General features: G+C 34.2%; 1 protein-coding gene across 1 annotated transcript in view; it reads left to right on the top strand.

Annotated features, from left to right (window-relative positions):
• CSMD1 (CUB and Sushi multiple domains 1) overlaps positions 1–22,954 on the top strand; it is a 2,654,573-nt gene that overhangs the window by 2,510,611 nt on the left and 121,008 nt on the right. Inside the window, exons 51-52 of the mRNA XM_069065406.1 lie at positions 1,201–1,395; positions 15,078–15,251. Coding sequence (XP_068921507.1) covers positions 1,201–1,395; positions 15,078–15,251 — 369 coding nt within the window. The remainder of the gene's footprint in view (positions 1–1,200; positions 1,396–15,077; positions 15,252–22,954) is intronic.

Genomic DNA, 22,954 nt, shown 5'->3' with positions numbered 1-22,954 from the left:
TATATATCTCTTTGCATGTTGTCTCCCATATTAGATTGTAAACTCCTGAAGATTTTACCCCTCTTGTTTTTTGTCCCTTTTTGTATCCCCAGCATTTTGCACAGTGCTTAGTAGGTAATTAATAAATTTTTATTGATGGATTGATTGATTCACTGTAAGAAATTGAGACTAATGATATGAGAGTTCTTTGGATTTTAATAAATTTACTCCTTGAAGTTAATTTATTTAGTTTATTTCAACTTAATTTACGTCAATAAACATAAATACCTATCCTCTACCAGGAACCATGCAAAGTCAAAACCGAAGTGTCTGTGGCCCGAGAAGCTTTTGGTCTACTGAGAAGACATAATGTATAAGCAGATAAATAACTGTAAGATAATTTGAAAAGAGAGGACACTAACAAATGTTGTGGGAGTGGAAATCAGGATTGCATTTAGAAAAGAAATGATCCCATAGTTTAGCCTTCAAGGAAGATGAGACTCCTAAGAGGTACAGATGTTGAAAAAGTAAGAGATAGGAAGGAGTGGGGTAGATTATTCCAAAGGCAGAGGTTTGAGATTGGGAGAAGGAATGTTCAAGAAATAACTGAGCTCAGTTTTGTTAGAACAACGAATTCATGTGATGTGAGAACATGTGATGAACAAAGAAAGTGATGTGAGATTAGGTAGGAAAGGATACTTTTTTTGCTCAATTTATTTCATCAGTAAAAATCATCTATGTGTCCAGCACTGTAATTATTGCTTTGTAGAAAAAAAAAACAAAAGATGTAAACTACAACCTGTTCCCTCAGGGTGCTCATCTTAAAATATGACCACTCAGCATAAAGAGCAGTCAATTTAGGAAACCTGAACTCTGTTCCTGACTGTAGAACTGGCTAACCATGTCACCCTTCTTTGCACTTCAGTATACTCATCTGTAAAATGAGAGCATTGGGCAAGATTATTTCTTGGCTCCCTTCCAGCTCTGAAATTTTGTGATTCTCTAATGCACATGTTCAAACATTTATTGTAAACACTTGTCTGCTCCGATGGCAAATCTGCTAAAACCCAAAAGAGGATGGATTTTGTTAGAACTATTCCTAGCATTTTCAGTTTTATGGAACAGGAACCCTTAAGACTGAAACCATGATTCATTTTCCCTGAAGTGATTTCTTCAGAAAAAGTATGAGTTCTCAAATTTTCTTCTTTCCTTTCTTTCTAGCGGTGACTTGCCCTAGTATTGAGACCCAACTTTCAGAGCATGTTATCTGGAGACTGGTCTCTGGGTCAGTGAATGAATATGGAGCTCAAGTCGTACTGAGTTGCAGCCCTGGTTATTACTTAGATGGTCAAAGACTCATACAGTGCCAAGCTAATGGAACATGGAGTATAGGAGATGAAAGGCCAAGTTGTAAGGGTAAGTAACAAGCTGGTTTCCCAAAGTAACTATGCTTGCTAGTATATACATTTAGGGCTCATTACTGAAAGTAAAAGTATTCTTGTTTTAAAGATAATTGGTTACCTTACCATCTTATTAATGTAAATGGAAAAGAATTCTAATCCTTTTAACATCAGTACTCTAATTCGCACACAATGTTACTTATATTGGTATGTCTTTAGATGCTTAGACAACACATACATCTACTATTTGAATGATTATTTTGTCAGATTAGATTACAAATTAATTTTAATGATTTTTTCTCTTTGTTAATAAGCATTTTCAAAATCTCAAAGAATACAAAAGATTAATGCAACAGTCAAAAGTTTTCAATGAAGCATCAAACAAGTACATAATTCACTCATATCTAACATTTATGTTGTTGATAATCTTTATGTCATACTCTGACTCATTTAGAACCATATATAATCTAGGGAGATACTGTTTATGTAAAAGATATTGTTATCTCTTATAAATTCTTGAAAAGGAAGATTATGTGCTTCCACACAAAATTAGAAGTTCAGCCAATGTGTCAGAAATATTAGTAGTAAGCTAAGTATGATTTATAAATATACATGTGTTATGAAAATATCATTAAATTACTCACAAATAATAATATCTTCTACAAAAATATCAGTTAGGCTGTTATTAGTCATACAGCAACCATCTGAAATATAGTGGGAATAGACAAAGTACAAAGCCAAAGAAAGGTTCAGAGCTGTTGATTCTTAAAGTACTCGTACGTGTGTGTGAGTATATGCTGGTGTCTGGAGTAGAAGGAGAGAGAGGGAAAGAGGGGTAGACTTCTTAATTGTCAAATGTAAACATTTGCCTAATAGAAAGAGGTATAGGAGGACATTAGAGGTAAAAGATTTTCCTTTTTCTTCTCACCTTCTGCTCTATCCCTAATTCCCCTGAATTTATAAGGCTCAGGTTACTCAGGAAAATCCTATTACTACTTAAAGAGGAAGCTGGATCAATGCAACTAGCTCCAGTATTCCTTAGACCCTACAGTGGTTCTTTTTGATGCCACTACCTCATGTCAAAACTTCAGGATTAGAAACAGAATAGAAAGTATTTGGTGCTGAGAGAGGTCTTCAGCATAGGTATAATTTCATACCTTCAGCATAGGTATAATTTCCACTAATAAAATAAGACAGAGAGCATCTAGGTGATACAGTGACTAGAGCACCAGTCTTGGAGTCAGGAAGCATTGAATTCAAATCTGGCCTCAGACACTTGCTAGCTGTGTGACCCTGGGCAAGTTACCCACATTTGCCTCAGTTTCTCACTTATAAAATGAGCTAGAAAAGGAAATGGCAGACCACTACAGTATCTTTGCCAGGAAAACTACAAATGGGGTCACAAAGAGTCAGATACAACTGAAATGACTGAACAACAATAAATAACATAAGATGTTTTAAGGTGACAGTCATATGTGTCCACTGAGACAGAATAACAGAGCCCATGCATATGTCCTCAGATTCACAACTGACTTCCTGTGTCAGTGGCAATGATGGTGCCAAGTCAAACAGTTATCACAAAGTTTTACTTTACGAGAATTGTTTCCCCACCTACCCAGGGGCTTAAAGAGTTGAATGGAACACTGAGGAGTTAAGTGATTTGCCTAACAGTCACCTAGGCTTGCAAGCTAGTTGTCATCCTCAACTCTATCACTATCACTTCACCCCTGTCTAATTAATTGCTAAATCCTTTCATTTCTAAGCTGTATTACACCTCATCTTATCTTCTTCTTCTTTTTTTTTTTTTTGCTTTTTGGAGGGGCAATTGGGGTTAAGTGACTTGCCCAAGGTCACACGTCTAGTTTTGTGTTAAGTGTCTTAGGCTAGATTTGAACTCATGTCCTCCTGACTCCAGGGCTGGTGCTCTGTTCACTGTGCTACCTAGCTGCCCCCCTCATCCTATATTCTAATACATCCACTGTGATGGTGCAGGCCTTCATCACCTCATGTGTAGGCTATTACAAGAGTCTGCTTTTTGGTCTCCCTGCCTCAGATCTCTTCCCAGGAGAGTCTGTCCTCCATTCAGCTATCAAATTGATCTTCCTAAACTACAACTCTAATCATGACATCACCTTATTCATTAATTCCAGTGTCTCCCTATTCCTTCCAGGAACAAATAGAAAATAGTTTGGCTTTTAAAGCCCTTCATAACTTGGAACCTTCCTACCTTTACAATCATTTTAAACTTTATACTTCTCCACATATTCTAGGATTTAGACTCTGTCCTTACTGTTACTCCCACAAGACACTTCATTTTCTGAATTTGTGCATTTTCATTGACTGTCCCCACACCTGGAAATCTCTTCCTCCTCATTTCTACCTTCTGGCTTCCCTGGCTTTCTACAAGTCTCAGCTGAAGTCTCATCTTAAGCAAGAAGTCATCCATAGTCTGAATCTTAATTTCTTTTCTCTGAGATTACTTCCAACTTTTCCTCAGTATATCTTTATTGCATATAGTTATTTTCATGTTATCTTCCTAATTAGACTATAAGCTCCTTGGGATGAGAAATTGTTTTTTTCCTTCATTTGTGTCCCCAATGCTTGGGAGCACACAGTGGGAGCTTACTAAATGCTTGTTAACTTTACTTCTCAGTGCTGTAGTAAACACTACAGGACTAACTTGAAAAGCAGGGACTAATTGGTAGAGGGTAGAAGAAGTCCCTTCACTGGTAGTTTCCTATACTGGTGAATTCACAGAACTAGTATAATAATTATTGTTATTGTAATTCTAGAATTTGTACAGTATGAGTGAATAAGTTGATTAGTAAGTATATGATTTGCATCCGATGCACGGTTCTGAGGAACAGTGACTAAATCCTGGTATTCTTATAAGTTAATAGGGTTTTCCATTTAATTTAGTAAGATCTTTAAGTTTATATTCTCCTTAAAGAAGGACCATTCCCTAGACAAGTGCTATGCCAAATTATTCAGTTGTAAAAGTTGATCTTTGATGCCTTTCTCCCCGTCTCCCCACCTCTCCTGAACTTTCTTGGTTTCCTCTTCCTCATTTTTTTAATTCTTTCTATCCTTCTCCTTTCTCTTCATCTCCTCCCCATACCCTCTGTGTCTTCCCCTTCCTCTCTCCAATTCTCTAGGTACATGTATTATCTCCCCTCCTTGAACATTCCCCTCCTCTTAATTTCTTTGGTGACTATAGTGGACAGAAGTCAAGGGTGCCACCATTCTTCTAGTAACCCCATTTCACAGCCTTGAAATCATCCTTAACTTTTCATTCTTTCACCTTTGTCCAGTCAGTTGTCATGAATTATTAATTCTACTTCCATGGAATCTATAATATCTGTTCTCTTCTATCTAATTACACAGTCACCAACCTATTTTAGGACCTTATCGTCTCTCACTTGGACTATTGCTATAGCCTTCTATTTCTTTTTATTGTTTGAAGTATCTCCCCTCTCCAATCCAACCTCCACATAATTATTACATTAATATTTCTTAAGTATATACTGACTAAACTGTTCCCCTAGTAAAGAAGGTCAAGTTGCTCTCTAATCCTTCTAGGAAAAAAGTGTGAACTTTCAAGTTTTGTGGCAGCGAGGTGGTGTAGCAGAGAGAGCACTAGGCTTGGAATCAGGAAGACTACTCTTCATGAGTTCAAATCTGGCCTCAGATACTTATTACCTGTATGACCCTGGAACATGTTACTTCACCCTGTTTTCCCCAGTTTCTTCATCTATAAAATGACCTGGAGAAGAAAATGGCAAACTACTCCAGTATGTTTGCCAAGAAAATCCCAAAATGGGGTCATGAAGAGTTGGATATGACTAATGTGATTGAACAACAAAATTATCATTTTGCCTTTAATGTGTTTCTTATTTAACATATTTCTAACTAATCTTCCCAGATTTTTAGTTTCTTTAAACTTTTCTTCTGATTATACACAACCTTTTTTTCATCCCCTCTATGTTTAGCCAAATTGGTTTGTTTGCTTTTCCCTCCCTCCCTGCCTTTGGAATCACCTGCTTCCTCTACTAGCTCAAGTACTACCTCCTACCAGAGGCTCTTCATGATTTTCATACTCATTATTGTCCCTTAAATTACTTTAAATTTATTTTGCAGTTATTTATCTGTATCCTTATTGTATGTAATGTAAATATAATGTAAACTTCTTCAAGGCAAGCACTTCTTCAGTCTTGTTTTTATATTTCTAGAACTTAGAACAGCAACTAGCACATTCTAAATGGTTAATAAATGCTTATTTTAAACAATAGCAACATCAACAATATACATACACAGTGTGCCTAGATTAAGAAGATAATTGGTAGAAAGATTACACAGGCTAGTGGGCCTAAATTCAATCCTGGCTTTGCTATTTAATACCTCTGTGATCTTAGGCAAGACATTGAATCTTTTTTTATTTTTTGAATGTTTTATGATGTTTTATTTTACATTAAGATATTGACAAATTACTCCCATTTTGTAAGAATTTAGAATGAAATAGACATTAATATTAATTGTTCTCGCTCTGATATATAATAGACACACACACACACACACACACACACACACATATATATATATATATACACATACACATAATACATATGTTTCTCCCCCTATGCCTCACTGAAATTAAAAAAAAGGAAAAGAAAAAGAAAAATGCTTGTAACAAAAATGCATAGTCAAGTAAAATGAATTCACTCACTGACTGATACAAAAAAAAGTCTCATTCTGTACTCTAAATCTATCATTTCTCTTTAATGGATAGTATGTTTCATCATAAGTCCTCTGGAATCATAAATAGCAAGACCCAATCTTGATGGACTTCAGTTTCCTTGTCTATAAAATTGGATTGAAACAGATGTCCTTTAAGGGTCTTTCTAGCTCTAAATCTGTAATAGTATAATATTATACACAGATATGATCTGTGGTAGTTGAAATCTTTGTTTCAGTTTTAGCCTAAAATAATACCTAGCTTCCTGTCTTGAATTTCTAACTTTATAGTCCTGAGGGAGAATGTGAGTCACAGTATGATTTCTAAAAATAGAGAAAACAACCTTGAGTGTTGTGGAATTCAGGAAAATCAGAAATAAGCACACACAACCTTCTCCTTCCCCCATATAATATTATAATTCCATGTTCTAATCAACTCAGAAGATAGTACAGTTAAGGAAATTAGATTACCCTTGGGACAGTATATAAACAAAAATTTATTAAAGTATAGAAAAGCAATCTTAACAGAAAGGTAATTGGAAGCTACCTTCAAACAGAGATCATGCATGAGTATTGAATTCATTTTGATTAGGAGAGAAAGAAAGCAAATGAATATAATTTGAAAAATATGAAGAAGAGAAGAAACAAGGATTCCTGTCTCATTTTTTAAAACAAAATTATTTTTCTTGGATATCCTTTTCAATTATATAGGTATTTCCCAATAAGTCCTGTGATTGTCATATTCTAGTTAGTTGTGTTACCAGAACACACATATACATCCCCAGGTCTATAATCCCATTATACAGCTGTTGAAAACTGATAAAACAGCCCATTTTCACAAGCCAGTAAAATTTATTTACATCATTAGAAGACATATTTGAAAACAATAGTTACTGGGATATTTTTATACTTCAGAAAGGGGGAAAAGATGCAAAAATATAATGAGCCTATTGTCAGAATATCACTAAAGGTGTGCAGACACATCTAAGGGGGAAAAATGGAACAGTTTCAGTCTAATTTTTTCTCTATTGTTATTCAATACAACTTACCCTAGTACCCAAGTTTCAAAACAGTATCCAATTATCTTAAATATAGCCTACAATTGTGCCAAATATATATATATATATATATATATATATATGTATATATATATAGTTCAAGGTAAAGTTCATGCTATGTTTGAGAAAAGACAATGAAAAGTTCATAATAAATTGTATAAATCTAGATTCTATTTAAATTCATTGACATTTGGCTTTGGTGAGCATTACAACATTATCACTAGTATATACAAAATAGAGTACAATAACAGTTCAATGTCCCCAGGAGGTACCAAAGCACACGATTTATGTCTGATCAATTGTGATAGGCTTCTCTGCTAGCCTTGGTGGAATGAGGACCTTTGTGTCTTCCAGAACCAAGTTCATGAATATGGGAACCCAGTCTCCTAAAGAAAACTTTTGTTTTACTTTACCTCTTTAACTGAAGTCAACCATGGTATTATATGAATTTCTGGTGAAAGGAAGACCATTCACATAAGTATTTTAGATATAACTTGGAAAATTAAAAATGTTATTGCTTAAATCATCTAGATTGACTAAATATCCTAAAATTGCCAGAAAATGGAATAAACTTCTTCTTTAATGTGATTGAGTATAATTCTCTTAGAATAATTTGTCACTCATCAACATCATCTTTGTCATCATCATCTTCAGCAGCATCATAATCACTATCATCACCACATTGTCATCTTTATCATCATCAAACGTTATCATCAAATGATTAATGCCTGTTGAGTTGTATGTTGACTTGACTCTCAAGGATCAAAGTGAAATGCTTAGTGTCTGCAGACAGTGATACAAAATTCCCAGAACTGTTTTACTCAACAGGAAATGTGCAAACTGCTGCATTTTGCATGACATTCATAAAAGTATATTTGAGGATTTATATTTTGTATTGGACCTCAGACCTATATAATTGTGCATTAAAATATTATGTGTGACTAATTAAAATGTTAATGAGAACAACAACTGGGGAGGATTTTTTTTTTAAATATCTCCCTTCAGCATTAGGCTAAATAATTCTCCTATGCCAAATACCTCTAGATACTCTGAAAATATACTACCCTTATTATTTTACATCCTTCTCTTTTTCACATTATTCTAACCATACACAAACCATGTGATCACCGAAGTTTGTAGTAAATCATAATGTAACTGTGCCTTGAGTACTATATTCCTGTTTACCAAATATCAAGAAAGTTATGATAGACCTGGGAAAGTTTCAGAGAAGGTCAGTTACATACTTAAGTAGAAATAAAATGACATGGGGACAGACTTTCTGAGTTAATCTGCATTTAATACTGATTGTCTCTACATTGGGTTAGTTGTTCAATATTTTCTGCTATGATTAGTGTGACCTATTTCCTAAGTTGGCTATGGAATTTATTTGACTAATCAGTGGTCTCCTGACAAATTCCTATCCATATTCTCTACAGATTAGTCCATTTAAAACATAAAACAAAAGAAAGTCAGAGACCCATAAAATTATACTGTGTAGTCCTCCATACTAACCACTCTCAGACTCTTGCCTTCTGACCTCTGTGTATATATCAGTGCCATGACAATCTTCTTAATCACTCAGGCTTGAAATATTAGAGTCAACTTTTTCTTTGTAGTTCCTTATTTGATGCATTTTGAATCCATGGTGAAGATACCATATACCTCTTTGTTGTTTTCTAATTGAAAGATCACTTTAAACATTCTTCAGCAAAAATATTGTTTGATGCCTCCCAGCCATGCAACAATTTTGGTAGAATACTGGCAATAAAATGATAGGTATTTATTTCTGAGAGAAGTTTGAGGTCATTGAAGTTGCTTTGAAATTTTCCAAAGGCTTTGCATTCCCATACACCTGTTCTCTTCTAATTTAATTCTTAGCCCTACTCATGGTCCATTGGCATTATCTGCACAAGATGTGTATGTGTGTGCACGCATATATTTGCAAATATTTTTTCCTTTAAATTTACTCTTTTATTTTCTCCCAATTACATGTAAAACATTTCTAACATTCTTTTTATTCATACTTTGAATTCCAAATTCTCTCCCTTCTTCCCTCTCCTCCCCTCACCCCATTGAGAAGATAAGCAGTTTGACATAGGCAATACATGTGATGCATATTGATGTCAGTCCTAAAGGTTGTCCATCTAACTGCCTGTCATAATGTTGACAGTAGGAACATAGGCATAACATAATTGTTGATGTTCATTCAGTTACATTTTTTTTAGTATTGAAAAGGTCCAATTTTTCCCCTTGTACTTTTCAATTCTTCTCCGTCTTGAGATATCTTATAAGTTGATTTCTTCTACCCTATATCTCCCAAGCTGTGTTTTCAACTGTTGATCTCTTTAGTGCTATTTCTACTTCTTCTATAATAATACATGAAACTGTAATTAGCAAAGGATCCAACTGTGATGTGTACACTGTCAGTCATGATGAAAAAAAATTGGTATAAAAATCTGTATAGGTCATTTCCATTTTTCTTTTGTTTATTATCCTCCTATTTTGTCCTTCAGTATTCTTTAGATCACTTTGCTTAACTGAACCAACTGAGTTTTCTTTAAAATGGTTTTACCCTCTGCTGCTTATTTCTTTTATTGGTGAAGTATTGCTTGCTTCTTTGCAATGTTTTACAAATGAGTTTGCATTTTAAACTGTTGTTATTCTTGGCTCCCATATCCCATATCTCCTTACCTGATGAGTGAGTCATATATTTACAAAGACAAATTTTAGGATCTTTAGGTCTCCTTGTGACAATTAATTTAAATCAGATAAATTTCTACATTAAATAATTGCATTCTGTGTCCTTCCATCGATCTGTATGTAATTTTCCATAATTAATTTGTCTCATTAGCCCAGGATGGAATTGCTCTAATCACACATCATATTTTTTCTCATCTTCTTTCTTTTTACCTTGTTCTAATTTTGATCTTGATCAAGGAAGTCAAGAAACATATCTTTGAAGCAGTTAATAATTGTGATGAAATTGGGGGTGGCTAGGTGGCACAGTGAATGGAGCACCAGCCCTGGAGTCAGGAGGATTTGAGTTCAAATCCATCCTCAGACACTTAACACAAAACTAGACGTGTGACCTTGGGCAAGTCACTTAACCCCAATCACCCTACCTTCTCCCCTCCAAAAAGAAAAAAAAAATTGTGATGAGACAAACTGTCAACATGTCTGGGATGCAGCTAAAGCAGTTGAAAAGAATACATATATATGGGGCAGCCAGGTAGCACAGCGAGTAAGAGCACTGGCTCCAGTGTCAGGATGACCTGGGGATCGAATCCCGGGCTCAGACAGACACTTAGCACCCACCCAGAAACACCTGGCTGTGTAACCTTGAGCAAGTTACTTAACCCCAATTGCTTAGGGACGGCCAGGTAGTACAGCGAGTAAGAGCACCGGCTCCAGTGTCGGGATGACCTGGGGATCAAATCTGGGCTCAGATACTTAGCACCACACCCAGAAATAACTGGCCGTGTAACCTTGAGCAAGTTACTTAACCCTGATTGCTTAAAAAAAAAAAAGAATACATATATATGATATATTTCATATAAATATATATGTACAATGTTAGGAATATAACATATTTATGTATACATTAATAAAGTAGAAAAAGACTAATTAACTGAATATTCATTTAAAAATTTAAAAGCCAACAAATCAATAATCCTGCAATGAACCAAAGAGAGAAAAACTTTAAAAACAAAGGTATATGTGCATGTATACAAAAAAAGACAATGCTGATGGAATAAATATATTAATAAACTTGATATGTATTTATCCAAACTGGTTAAAAAGAAGTGGGAAGAGACTAAAATGAGCAAATAAAAACATACAAGGTGAATTTACAACAAACTCAGAAAAAATAAGTATATCATAACATAATATCCATTACCATATGATAACGAATGTGAGAATTCTAAAGATTGGCTACAAAAAATATAAAATACTTAAAATAATTAAACAAGAAATAAAGATAATATATAATATCATATCAGAAAAGGAAATTGAATTGCCTATAAAGGAATTACAATGAGTAACAGGGGAGAGTGACCTGTTCTACATGGATTAATATGAGAATGTTGTCGAACTTTTAAAAATGATTAACACCTGTATTATACAAGGGGCAGTTAAGTTGCACAGTGGATAGAGTTCCAGGCCTGAAGTCAGGAGGACTCCTTTTTGTGACTTCAGTTCTGTCTTCAGGCACTTACTAGCTGTGTGACCCTGGGTAAGTCACGCAATGCTATTTTACTCTGTTCTTCATCTTTAAAAAATGAGCTGGAGAAGGAAATGTCAAACCACTTTAGTATCTTTGCCTAGAAAATCCCAAATGAGGTCAAAGAGTTGGACATAACAGAAAATAACTGACCACCAAAAATATTATATAAATTATTCTCAAATATTGAGAAGTAAAACCCTCTAACTCCTTTTTATGAGACAAATATCTTTCTAAAATGTACACTGGGAAATGATAAAACAAAGGAAACTATAAACCAATATATGCCCTGATGGGGAAATCTTGAAAAAGTCACAGTGAACCCCCTTACTGGTCAAGCTCAGCATAGGGAGACAAACAGAGTGGACTGCAGACGCTGAGGACAGCCAGGAACATGATGCCATAGGGACCACTATGGTGCCCAGGGAGAGGTAGTGTACCAGGACAAGAAAATGTTTCAGGCTCATTCTGGGGCACCCCCATGCCCACACTAGGACACCGATACTGGGACATGTACTAACTGATAGCTTTTATGCACACTGTCCACTCCTGGATTGCAGGTCAAGGGAGGACTATATTAATCCTGTTTATAAAAATCGTTAGATTGCAGGTAATCAAACCTACCTTTTTGATGATTTGAAATCATCACTGGTTCTTGGGTACCTAAGAATTCACACCCACTAACCCAACCCCAGCCTACAGTTAAAGCTGATGATCTCCATCTAATTTCTACCATATTTTTTCTTTCAGTTTTGCCAGCAATCCTTGTAAAACAGAGAATTCTTAGCTAATTTCTTTTATTTTCCTATTTATCAAACATTTGATTATTGAGTTCAGTATTTCTGATTCTTGTAACAATAACCTACCTTTCTTTTTTTGTTAACTAGCATCAAATAATTTTGTTGTTTACTGATTCATAATATATTCTGAGGTCTGAAAGTGTTATATATTTCCTGTTCTTACATTTTAAAACTATTTCCTTTGATATTCAAGATCTTTAGATTGTCAAAATAAACATTATTATTTTGTACAGTCCTATGAAGTGCCTTTATTGATTGATAGAGTACTAAATTATAAATTAACTTTGGTGATACTATCATTGTTATTAAACTGACAAAACCCAACAATCAGCTCTGAATATTCCCCCAGTTATTAAAATGTATTTCTTTAAGGGATATTTTGTAAACATATCTAAGTGGGTATAGAGTGTATTTTGTAGACTGACTTCCAATTTTTGTTTATTTATCTGGTAGTTATTTTGAATAAGATTTCTCTTTCAGTTATTGTCTCATACATTTTATTGTACATATACAAGTATATTTATGTAGTATATATTTTTATACATACTTTTAATTTTGTGGGGTGTTTAAAGAGGGCAGTGTTACTGAACTTCATGTCACAGTTTCTTTGCTAATTTCCTTGTATGTTCTTAGTGAAGCATCATGTTTTCAACAGAGGGATAGTTTTATTTTCTTTTTGACTGTATTTACATTTGTAATTTATTCCTTTTTTCTTCTTTGTCACTAGTATATCTAGAACTATGTGGAGGTTTAGCATAGAAAGGAGTCATCCTTGCTTTCCTCCCATATTTATTAAGAAAGTTTCTGTTGTCTCCCCACTGAATATAATGCTAATTTGTGGTTTGAGAAGGATACTATTTATCATATTTTTAAAAACCTCCAATACATTCTATATTACAGTTTTATTACACAGATGACTGATGTCCTGTGTTGAAGTACTTTTCTGCATTAAGATAATCTATTTTGATCACGTGTTATTTTTTTTAAGTGATCATAGTCCTTATTTTCCTAATGATGAGCCATTCTTGTATCCTTGAAATACATCCAACTTGATCATAGTAAAAGATTTTTAGATACTTTGATATAACATTTTAGCTAAGATTTTACTTAAAATTTTTGAATTGATTTGTCTAATCTTATTTCTCACTTCCCAAACATACAAACTTTCCTCAATGATTCATTGTTTTGTATATATCTGTTTGTTCTGTTTCTGCCCTTTACCATATACTCAAATCTATAATTAACTCTTACCTATTCACTTATCTGAATTCTACCCATCTTTTCAATGTTCAGGTTGAGTTCTACCCATCCTGTAAAGCCTCTCTTGACTAAAAAACTTTCAGAGATTGCCTCCTTCTCAAACACAGATCAGCATTTAATTATGTAATTTCTATAATTCACTATTTTTATTATGTCTTTTACTATTTAAATTTCTGTTTTATTTTTCTCCAATTAGATCATTCTTTTTTTTAAGTTGGGTATTTTTAAAGTTATGCATTTATTCTTGAGAGCCATTCATAGTACATAGTCATAATCAAGCAAACATTTCTTTATTAATCATTGATGGATTGATTATATTTTGTTTTTATATTTTTTCTCTATGATCTAAGTATAATAAATGCCATTGACTTGTATGTACCTGGGCCTGGATGCTGAGAAAGATTTCTGCTACATTTCTTTGCTTCTTTGGAAGAGAAACATTTGTACTTGACAGCATACCAAAGACAGAATGTGAAAAAAACTTTAAAAAAGTTATATCTCTTCCATCTTGAAACACAGGCTAATCAGTTTTTATAAAATAACAAAGAACATCAGGCCCAGGCTTGTTTACCTAATCCTAGTGTTCTAGAATGAGAGGAAATTTGTTAAAGCTTAGGATAAATTAAAGGAAGTGCTAATTCATACAGTAGTCAGCAAATTTATGAAACTCAGCCCAAAAAGTAGAATATGTTGAATTTAAAAAATTAAAGGTAGGAAGAATTCCAAACTAGAAATCAACTAACCTAAGTTCTTTTCTAATATAATTGCCATATGAACATTGACAAATTAGTAAGGACTTAAGTTCATCTACAAAATAGGAATAATATATGTTCTACTTAACACAGTACTATTTGGGTGTTCAAATTATATAACTTTGTGAGAATGATTTAGTTACTTCTGTAATATGTGATACAAAAAGGAAAGCTATAAAGGTGTGTATATGCATGCATTCAAAAAAAGTGCAGGTAAATGTATGAATTATTTATAATTTAAAAACCATTAGTTAAATATCTACTCTAGAATACGAAAATCACTCTATTAGGAACCGGAAATTCAAAGATAAAAATTAAGTCCTTACTTTCTAGAAGTTTATATTTTTTGGGAGGGAAATTATATGTATACAGTTAAATAAATTAAAAATTTACAAGTTGTCCCAAAAGTCTCAGTGCAGTTTTTGGCACTTTACTAATTTTAATTCCTTGAAACTACACCAAGATTTTGAGGACATCATGTATATAAATATGTGCATTTATGTACACACACACGCATATACACATACCACACAAACACGTGCAATGTTTGTTTTTGGGAGCAGAAAAGAGGCATTAGCAGTAGAGAATTACAATGGTTAGTGAGTGAATGCAGAAATAGAAGGCAATCGATCTCTTACAGTTTGATGTCATACGTCAGTTTATAAAAATAAACCCTGTTCTCCTATGAAGTATTCTTTATTGCTATTGTTTTATTCAGAATATTAGAATGGATGGACCACTGATCTGACTAAATATGACATTCATTATCTTTGATTCTTGAATCAGAAATAAATTAGGAAATTTAATTAATTTGAATATAAGAATATTGTGAAGATGGCCATATATCCATATAGGATATTTTTTTCTTCCTTTAGTCATCTCATGTGGAAGTTTGTCTTTTCCACCGAATGGTAATAAGATTGGAACATTAACCATATATGGAGCAACAGCCATATTTACTTGCAACACAGGATACACTCTTGTTGGTTCGCACGTCAGAGAATGCTTAGCAAATGGACTTTGGAGTGGTACAGAAACTCGATGTCTAGGTAAGTAAATTCAAGGATTCCTGTTATTCAAATTAAATTTGAAAACAGATCATGAACAAATTGAAAACATCAATCATTAACACTATCATTCTAAAAGCTACCTCTCACAATACACCTAGATGTCTGCTTTTTACGTTTCTGATGCCCCACTTCATAATATGATTTCACCTTTGAGCTTTTAAATAAAAATTTTATTTAAGCAATAAATCAAGGTCATATCATTTTCTAAGTGATTTAAAGGACCATTTTTCTTTTGCTGAAGCAATATACTGGAAAATCCATTATGCTAGTAACAAATATCATTATTATTTTTTTTTTGCTGTTTTGCCTATCATTCTGACATCTTTTCTCTATATTTAATATGTAAGATAAATGGAAAATTAGTTCATCAAATTGAAACAATAGAAACATAGGTATTTCCAGTTGGATGGGAAAATAATTTTTTGTTCTCAGCTCCCTTAACTTCACAGATGTGGAAATTGTTTCAGATTGGGCAAGTAATTTGGTCTAATTTGCATAGCTACCAAGTAGTCTATCTGGGATTGAACCTAGGTCTTCTAATCTTAGGCCCAGGTATCAGTTGGACTTAACGATCTTCCTAATACTGAGATTCTGTAATAAATGTCCTTCAGGTTTTTATATTTGTTACGTGAGTGCTATATTAATATAAATCATATGTGACTATATCAGTTAGTATGAGTTAAGAAGTGTCAAAACCAATATTTGATCTCTGATCTTCTGACAGCAAATTCAGAGTGTATTTTTCTTGTTTCCCACTATGCAAAAGAGTACATAGCTTGAAATTACTGTTCTGCATTTAAAATCTGGATTCCATGTGATTGAAACCTCAATCTTATTTTTGATATTATTTGTACTATTTTAGCATTTGGCAATAATATTTGCTCTTATCCATTATTTCTTTAATCTGCAGTCTTCAAGATGCTATTGATACATGTGGTGCATTTTCCCTCAAAAATATATTTTGTTCTTTATTAGACTTTTTGTTTTGATAGTATTTGAGCTAAAATTGCATTTTCAGTACTATAATGACCTATTGGATAATGAATCCCTCTGGAAGTACTATATCACTAAGACATTGCTATATCAGAAATGGTAAGTGGAATGGTTCTGAATAATTTGGTTCCAAGATGATATTTTTCTGTTCTTCTTATACAAAATGTAAGTGGAGGGTTTTTTTGTCTACATGTCAAATGTTTCTCCTTCTTAGTGATCTAAGGAAAATGTTAATAGTCATAAAATATAAGGAAAATGATAAACAAAGATGAGGCCTTCTTGTTGGAAAAGGATATTTGATTCTATGTGACCCTTGCAACCTTACGTTCAACATAAAATGCAGTTGTGACAGCCATAGTAGTCCCAGCAACCTCATATAGCACCTTGTTATGAATGTCTTTAGAGACCTTATCACGGTATGTTATACTTATCACTTCTAGTGTCCTATCTTCCTGTTACACTGGGAACCTATTTCTCATTCTTTAGAGAGTCAGCATGGAGACATGGCTACAGTGCTTGACTTGGAGCTAGAACTCATCGATTTAAGTTCCAGTTCTATTTCTTATTATCTGTATTAGAATAGGTAAATTACTTATTCTCCATGAACCTGTAAAGCCAATCACAAACAGCTCTCCTGAGAACTGCAGCTGTGAATAACTTTAAGGGTCTAATTACATAGTATAATGAACTCTCTATGTATTCAGCAGTAAACTAAAGCATAACATTCAAGAAACCAAAGCATAATATTTACAACAACATCACATAACAACTTATTAACTAAGGTGGCCACAGTCTTAAATGAAACATATCATTCAGTATATCTTACAGTCATCTTTAAGGAGTAGCAGAAAATACAAACAACATCCACCCACAGGTCGCAGTAAATTACAATCTCCTCACTCAATCCAGAGTATCCAAAATAAAATCCTCTTTCATCTTGACTCGAGGCTGACTTCCAAACTGCACAGCTCCTTCTTATGGACTGAATGCTCCTAACTCTTGTCTGGATTCACAAGAAGGCAGCTCTCTACCCCTATTCCATATCTCAGTTCATGGGGACTGCTCCACTCCAAGCTCTTTGTAGTTTCTGTTTCTAGGAAAACAAAACTTAACAGGGCTACAACAGTATTTACACACATTAACAGCACTATCATCTTAATTCACTTTCTGTCTGAAAAACCAATATAGAACAACAGGCAGGGCTTCTGACTCAGAAATCAACACAGAACAGCAAACAGGGCTTCTGTCTGAGAAAATAACACAGATCAACAGACAGATCACCATTATCACAGACATTCTCTCTCTCAGTTCTGCCTGCTCCCAGTCCTGTTTGTGCTCTTATCTGCTCCTTCCTGTTCTACTCTTTTTGCAAGCTCCTCCCACTGTGAGCTCCCATGTGATTACATTCGACCTGTTAAGGGGCGGGGAGATCCTCAAACTCCCTTAGGCCTATTAAAGCCAATACAGTATATACTGTTTCCAATAAAAGACTCTTGATACAATCAAACATGAGCCTCAAAGGCACTTGATTAGCCAAAACTCAATCCAGAAAAACAGAAGAAAAAAAATCCTATTTTGCTTGCCATTACAGAACCTTAGTTGTTGTTTTAAATCTGTAAAATGGGAATGTAAAATGGTACCTGTAATACCTGTTTATAAGACTATTGTAGGGAAAACTTTTTATAAACCTGAAAATACTATAACAATGTGAGTGATGTATTCTTGTCTTAAATTATAGCTCCCCTAGCACAAAGCAGAGTGTTCTGCACACAGTAGATTTCTGAATAATGATTAGTAAATGAGTGAATGAACTGTTTAGAAATGCAGAGTTTATATCATCACTTTAAAAAATTACAATGGAAAACTACAGTGATTTTTTTTCCATGTCTACGTATGGATCTTTCCAAATTGTTAAATGGACCAAGAAATCATTTATTTATTCATTCAGCAAATATTATTTGAGTTTCTACTATAATTAAAGTATGGTGATAGGGGGCCTCTTTGTTGTTCCTCAAAGGACAGTCTATTGCTCAACTTTTGCATTTTCACTGACTGCCTCCTATGCCTGGAATTCTCTCCCTTCTCATCTCCATCTTGTGGCTTTTCTGGCTTCCTTTAGGTCCCACTTAATCCCATATTCTACAAGAAACCTTTCTTGATTCCCCTTCATTCTAGAGCTATCCCTCTGTTATTACTGGTTTTTGTTGTTGTTTAGTAATTTCAGCGATGTCCAATTCTTTGTGACCTCATTTAAGGTTTTCTTGGCAAAGATACTGGAATGGTTTGCCATTTCCTTTTCTAGCTCATTTTACTGATGAGGAACTGAGGCAAACAGGGATAAGTGACCTCACCAGGGTTACCCAGCTAGTAAATGTCATACACTGGTTTTGAACTCAGGAAGATGACTCTTCCTGATTCCCAACCCAGTACTGTATCCACTATGCCATCTAATTGCCCCTATTTCCAGTTTACCCTTTATATAGCATTTTTGTACATAATTGCTTGCATATTTTCTCCTCCATTAGACTATAAACTCCTTGAGAATGAGGACTTTTTTCCACTTTCTTTGTATTCACATTCTCTCTCTCTCTCTCTCTCTCTCTCTCTCTCTCTCTCTCTCTCTCTCTCTCTCTCTCTCTCTCTTTTCCTCCTTCCTTCCCTCCTTCCCTCCCTTCCTTCCTCCCTCTCCTTCCTCCTCTCCCCCCCAGCTCATTATAAGTACTTAATAAATGTTTTTGACTATCAGGGATGCAAAGATTTATAAAACATTGTCCCCGTTCTCTAGCACTTTAGAGGCTAGTCAAGGTGACAAGACACATGTATAATTTAGTATAAAATAAGTCATGCAGTTCTTTTTGAACAGGGCTATAAAAGAAATAGATGACATTGGCATATAATACCTAGATTTCACCAAAGGATCTGACAAAGTATCTCATGTTGTCTTTGTTAATGAAAAGATCTAGGCTAGATGATACTAAAATTCTGTGAATCTGGAACTTTTTGAATGCATAAATCTAAAGGATAAATGCTGATTTTAGAGGGTTGTCTTTAGTGGAACATTTTGGGATTGTCTTTGGTTTGTACGATTCAACATTTTTACTAATCATTTGACTGTATTTTGCAGAAAAGACAAAACTAGAAAGGATGACTAACACACTGGATAACAGAATTAGGATCCGAAAAAGATATCAACAGCCTAGAAAATTGAACTACATATAATTAGACACAATGTAATAAGAATGTTTGTTTTAAAATTTAATTTTGCAATTGAAAACATATATTTTCTCTCCCTTGCAATACCCTACCTAATTGGGGGGAAAAGAATGACAAAACACTAGTACAAATATAGGTAGTAGTAGTAATAATGATAATAACATTTCCACATTGGACATATACAGAAAGCATGTCTCTCATTGGACATCCTTTAGTTCATCATTTCTCTGTGGATACCATGCTTCATTACTGGTCTTCTAGAATTATAGTTGGCCATTACAATTATTATCCTAATGGAAATAAATTTATATTTAGGTAAATATGTTTCACTTAAATTTTAAAAAACCATCACATATGCAAAATATCAAAAACTGTTTCTAGATAGTAATTCATGTAAAAAAGATGCTAGGATTCAATGAATTATTGGTTCATTTTGAATAAACATTATACCAAGCCAAGCAGGAAACATAATTCAAGGACCATTCAGAACAAGGAAGGTTTACAGTTCTCTTGTATTCTACCACAGTTAGACCAAATTGGAATGTTGTCTTCAACTCTGCATCTCATTTTTTGGCATGCATATTGATTACCTGAATATATTCAAAGGAAAACAACTGGGACGGTGGGACTTATGATCTTGCCACAAGAGGATCAGAACTGGAGATGTTAACTTAGAGAATAGAAGACTTAAGGAAAGGACATAATTTCAAGTCATTTCATATGGAAGAGAGATTATTCCTGTTCTGCTTGACCCCAGAGGACTAGGTTAGAGTAAAGAATAGACCTTATAATTTATAGAGATTCAGATTTAGGCTCAGTATAAGCAAAATTGGCCAAATCTTTTCACTCCACCACAACTTCCTCTTGTAGATTTTATTAGCAGTGCTAAATATGAAAAGAGAATTTTAACTTTGGTTTGAATATGATTAATAGCAGGAAGCAGTAACTTCAATCAGCACAGATCCTATAGTTGCATAATGTTGAGGTGTGGGATACTTGTTTTGCCCTATAGAATATGTTTTGCTGCTTATAATAACCATTGTCAATGAAGACTGTAGGTATATGCCCCTAACTCATCCCCCCATGCAAATTGGGTTGACTTATACTTTAAAAGTCTTAAAATCTTCCTTAGAAAACTAAAAGCTTAGAAAAGGCTTAGAAAACTAAAAGCTCAAGCTATTGACATAACTTTCTGATCGTCTGAATACACGTTTTCTAGAACTCCTGGAAATCTTTAAAGCTTGGCTCATGGAAAACACATACAAGGGATTTTTCTTCAACTGAATCAGCTGTCCTCAATGCATGTCCTTTTTGAATATTCTTCTGCTATGGTTAAATAAATCTACTTTTGCTAACTGTTGAATGACTTGTGAACATCACTTTTTTTCCCCCAATAGAACTACTGGGAGACTGTCTTAAATTAGGCCTGACCCAGAACGGAGTTTATACATTAGCCAATGTCATTGCAAACTTCAAATGATATGAAAATATCATTGAGTTAAATGATAATAGTTATATGCAAGAGCATATTTCAAAATAAATTACTTCATTTTCTATGCATTAAAACAGCTGTATGAATCAATATTTGGATTTCTCCACAGACAAGATCTATGAAGACGTATGCACACATCTATAAAGTAACATGCCCAAAGTTTCACACTAATAAGAGCCTGAGCTAGGATTTAAACCCATGTTTTCTGACTCCAGGTTCTTCAGGGTTCCTTCCTTACTGATTTGCTATCCCTTTATTCTATTGATGCTTTTTATTGAACCTGATGGTCTCTTGGCCCAAACTCTGGCTATTGTTTGCCTACTCTTTCATTCTCAAAAGCTATTCGTGGAAAGGAAGTGAGAGACTTCCCATGATATCGATTTCCATCAACATCCCACCAGACTAAACAACCCCCTCATGCTCCATTAATATATATAATTTATGCATACATGTATTTAGAAGTGACTGTCCAAAGGCTGTTAGTGGTACTGCTGAAATTAGAACTCATGTTTCTTGGTTCCTACTCTAGGGGTTATTTGCATTATTCCTTAAAGCCTGTCACTTTTTTTTCCCTTTGCTGGGAGGGAGAATATAGTCATGAGTCCTCCTTAAAAGATGGAATCATTTGACTTTTGTTGTTGTCACACATCACTCCCTACAACTATTGCTATCAGAAACTCTATTATGGTGTTGTGAAAGAAATCAAACTTTTAAACATTTGTCTTCTCCTGAAATAGTTTTAACTCTGTCAATCTTAATATATATGTTACAGGTGTAGTTATTTGGATGTAGATAAAATCAATTGTGTTTAAACCAACAATCCTTTTAGTGATTTCTGTTGTGTAAATATGAGGCTAAGACATCTGGAATTTTGTTACTAGTTATTAGCAAGCAGGTAGAATTTTTAAATTGTCTGTGGAGTTTTAATGCTTTACATGACCCTGTCTTGGCCTGAGGACAGTGTTGTTGCTCAAAAAGAAACACTCCATTTCTGATTTCCCTGCTAGCACAACATGTTCACGGCTTCTATTATTCTATTTCCAGTGATAAATACTGAAAATTATACAACAAAAAAGAAGCCAAATATTTGCTTTATAGATTTTTCTTTAAAGGCAATTCTATTGAGATAAATAAACAAATATTCTGAATGCAAAGTGGATATAGTAAAAATATGACTTAAACCAGGAAGCTTCACACATCCAAGAAAGAAATATCATCAAATATTGGTATAAAGTACTTTAGACTTAGCTCTGTTATTTTACCTTTGTGAAACTGGGCAAATCACATCACCTATGTGGGATTCAGTTTTCCCATCTGAAAAATAAACCCTTTGAACCAAATTACCACCTCCTTTTTTTTCTGCCCAAGGCTAGACCATTCTTCTATTCTCCCAGTCTCCTAACCTTGGCATTATCTTTGACTTTTCACTCTCTCTCATTTTACTTAGGGGTAACTAGGTGCCATAGTGGATAGATGACTAGGCCTGGAGTCTGCAGGACCCAAGTTAAAATTTGGACTCAGACACTAACTGTATGACCCTGGGCAAGTCACTTAACCCTGCTTGCTCCAGTCTTTCCATCTGTAAAATGAGCTGGAGAAGGAAATGACAAACCGCCTCTAATACCTTTGCCAAGAAAACCACAAAAGGGGTCAGAGTCATGAAGAGTCACTTAGAACTAGAAAATGACTAAAAACAACAAAAATTTCACTTGACTATTTACCAAATCTTGACCTTTCTACCTTTTTAACTAGCTCCCTTTTCTCTCTTCAAACAGCTGCTACTGATTCAGAGTCTTATCAGTTCTTGTCTAGATTGTTGTAGCAGCTTCCTAATTACTCTCCTTATTTCAATACTTTCACTACTCCAATCCATCCTACACACTGCTGCTAAAGTAATTTACCTTAATCTAAGATATGAACATGTGATTCCCATACTCAGTTGGACCCAGTGACTTCCTATTAGCTATTCCCTTCTCACTTCTCT

Source organism: Petaurus breviceps, unplaced genomic scaffold (assembly GCF_028583685.1).
Source record: "Petaurus breviceps papuanus isolate PSGF00001 unplaced genomic scaffold, PetGlider_PUasm1.0 90686, whole genome shotgun sequence".
NCBI lineage: Eukaryota > Metazoa > Chordata > Mammalia > Diprotodontia > Petauridae > Petaurus > Petaurus breviceps.
This window is presented reverse-complemented; position numbering and strand designations above follow the sequence as displayed.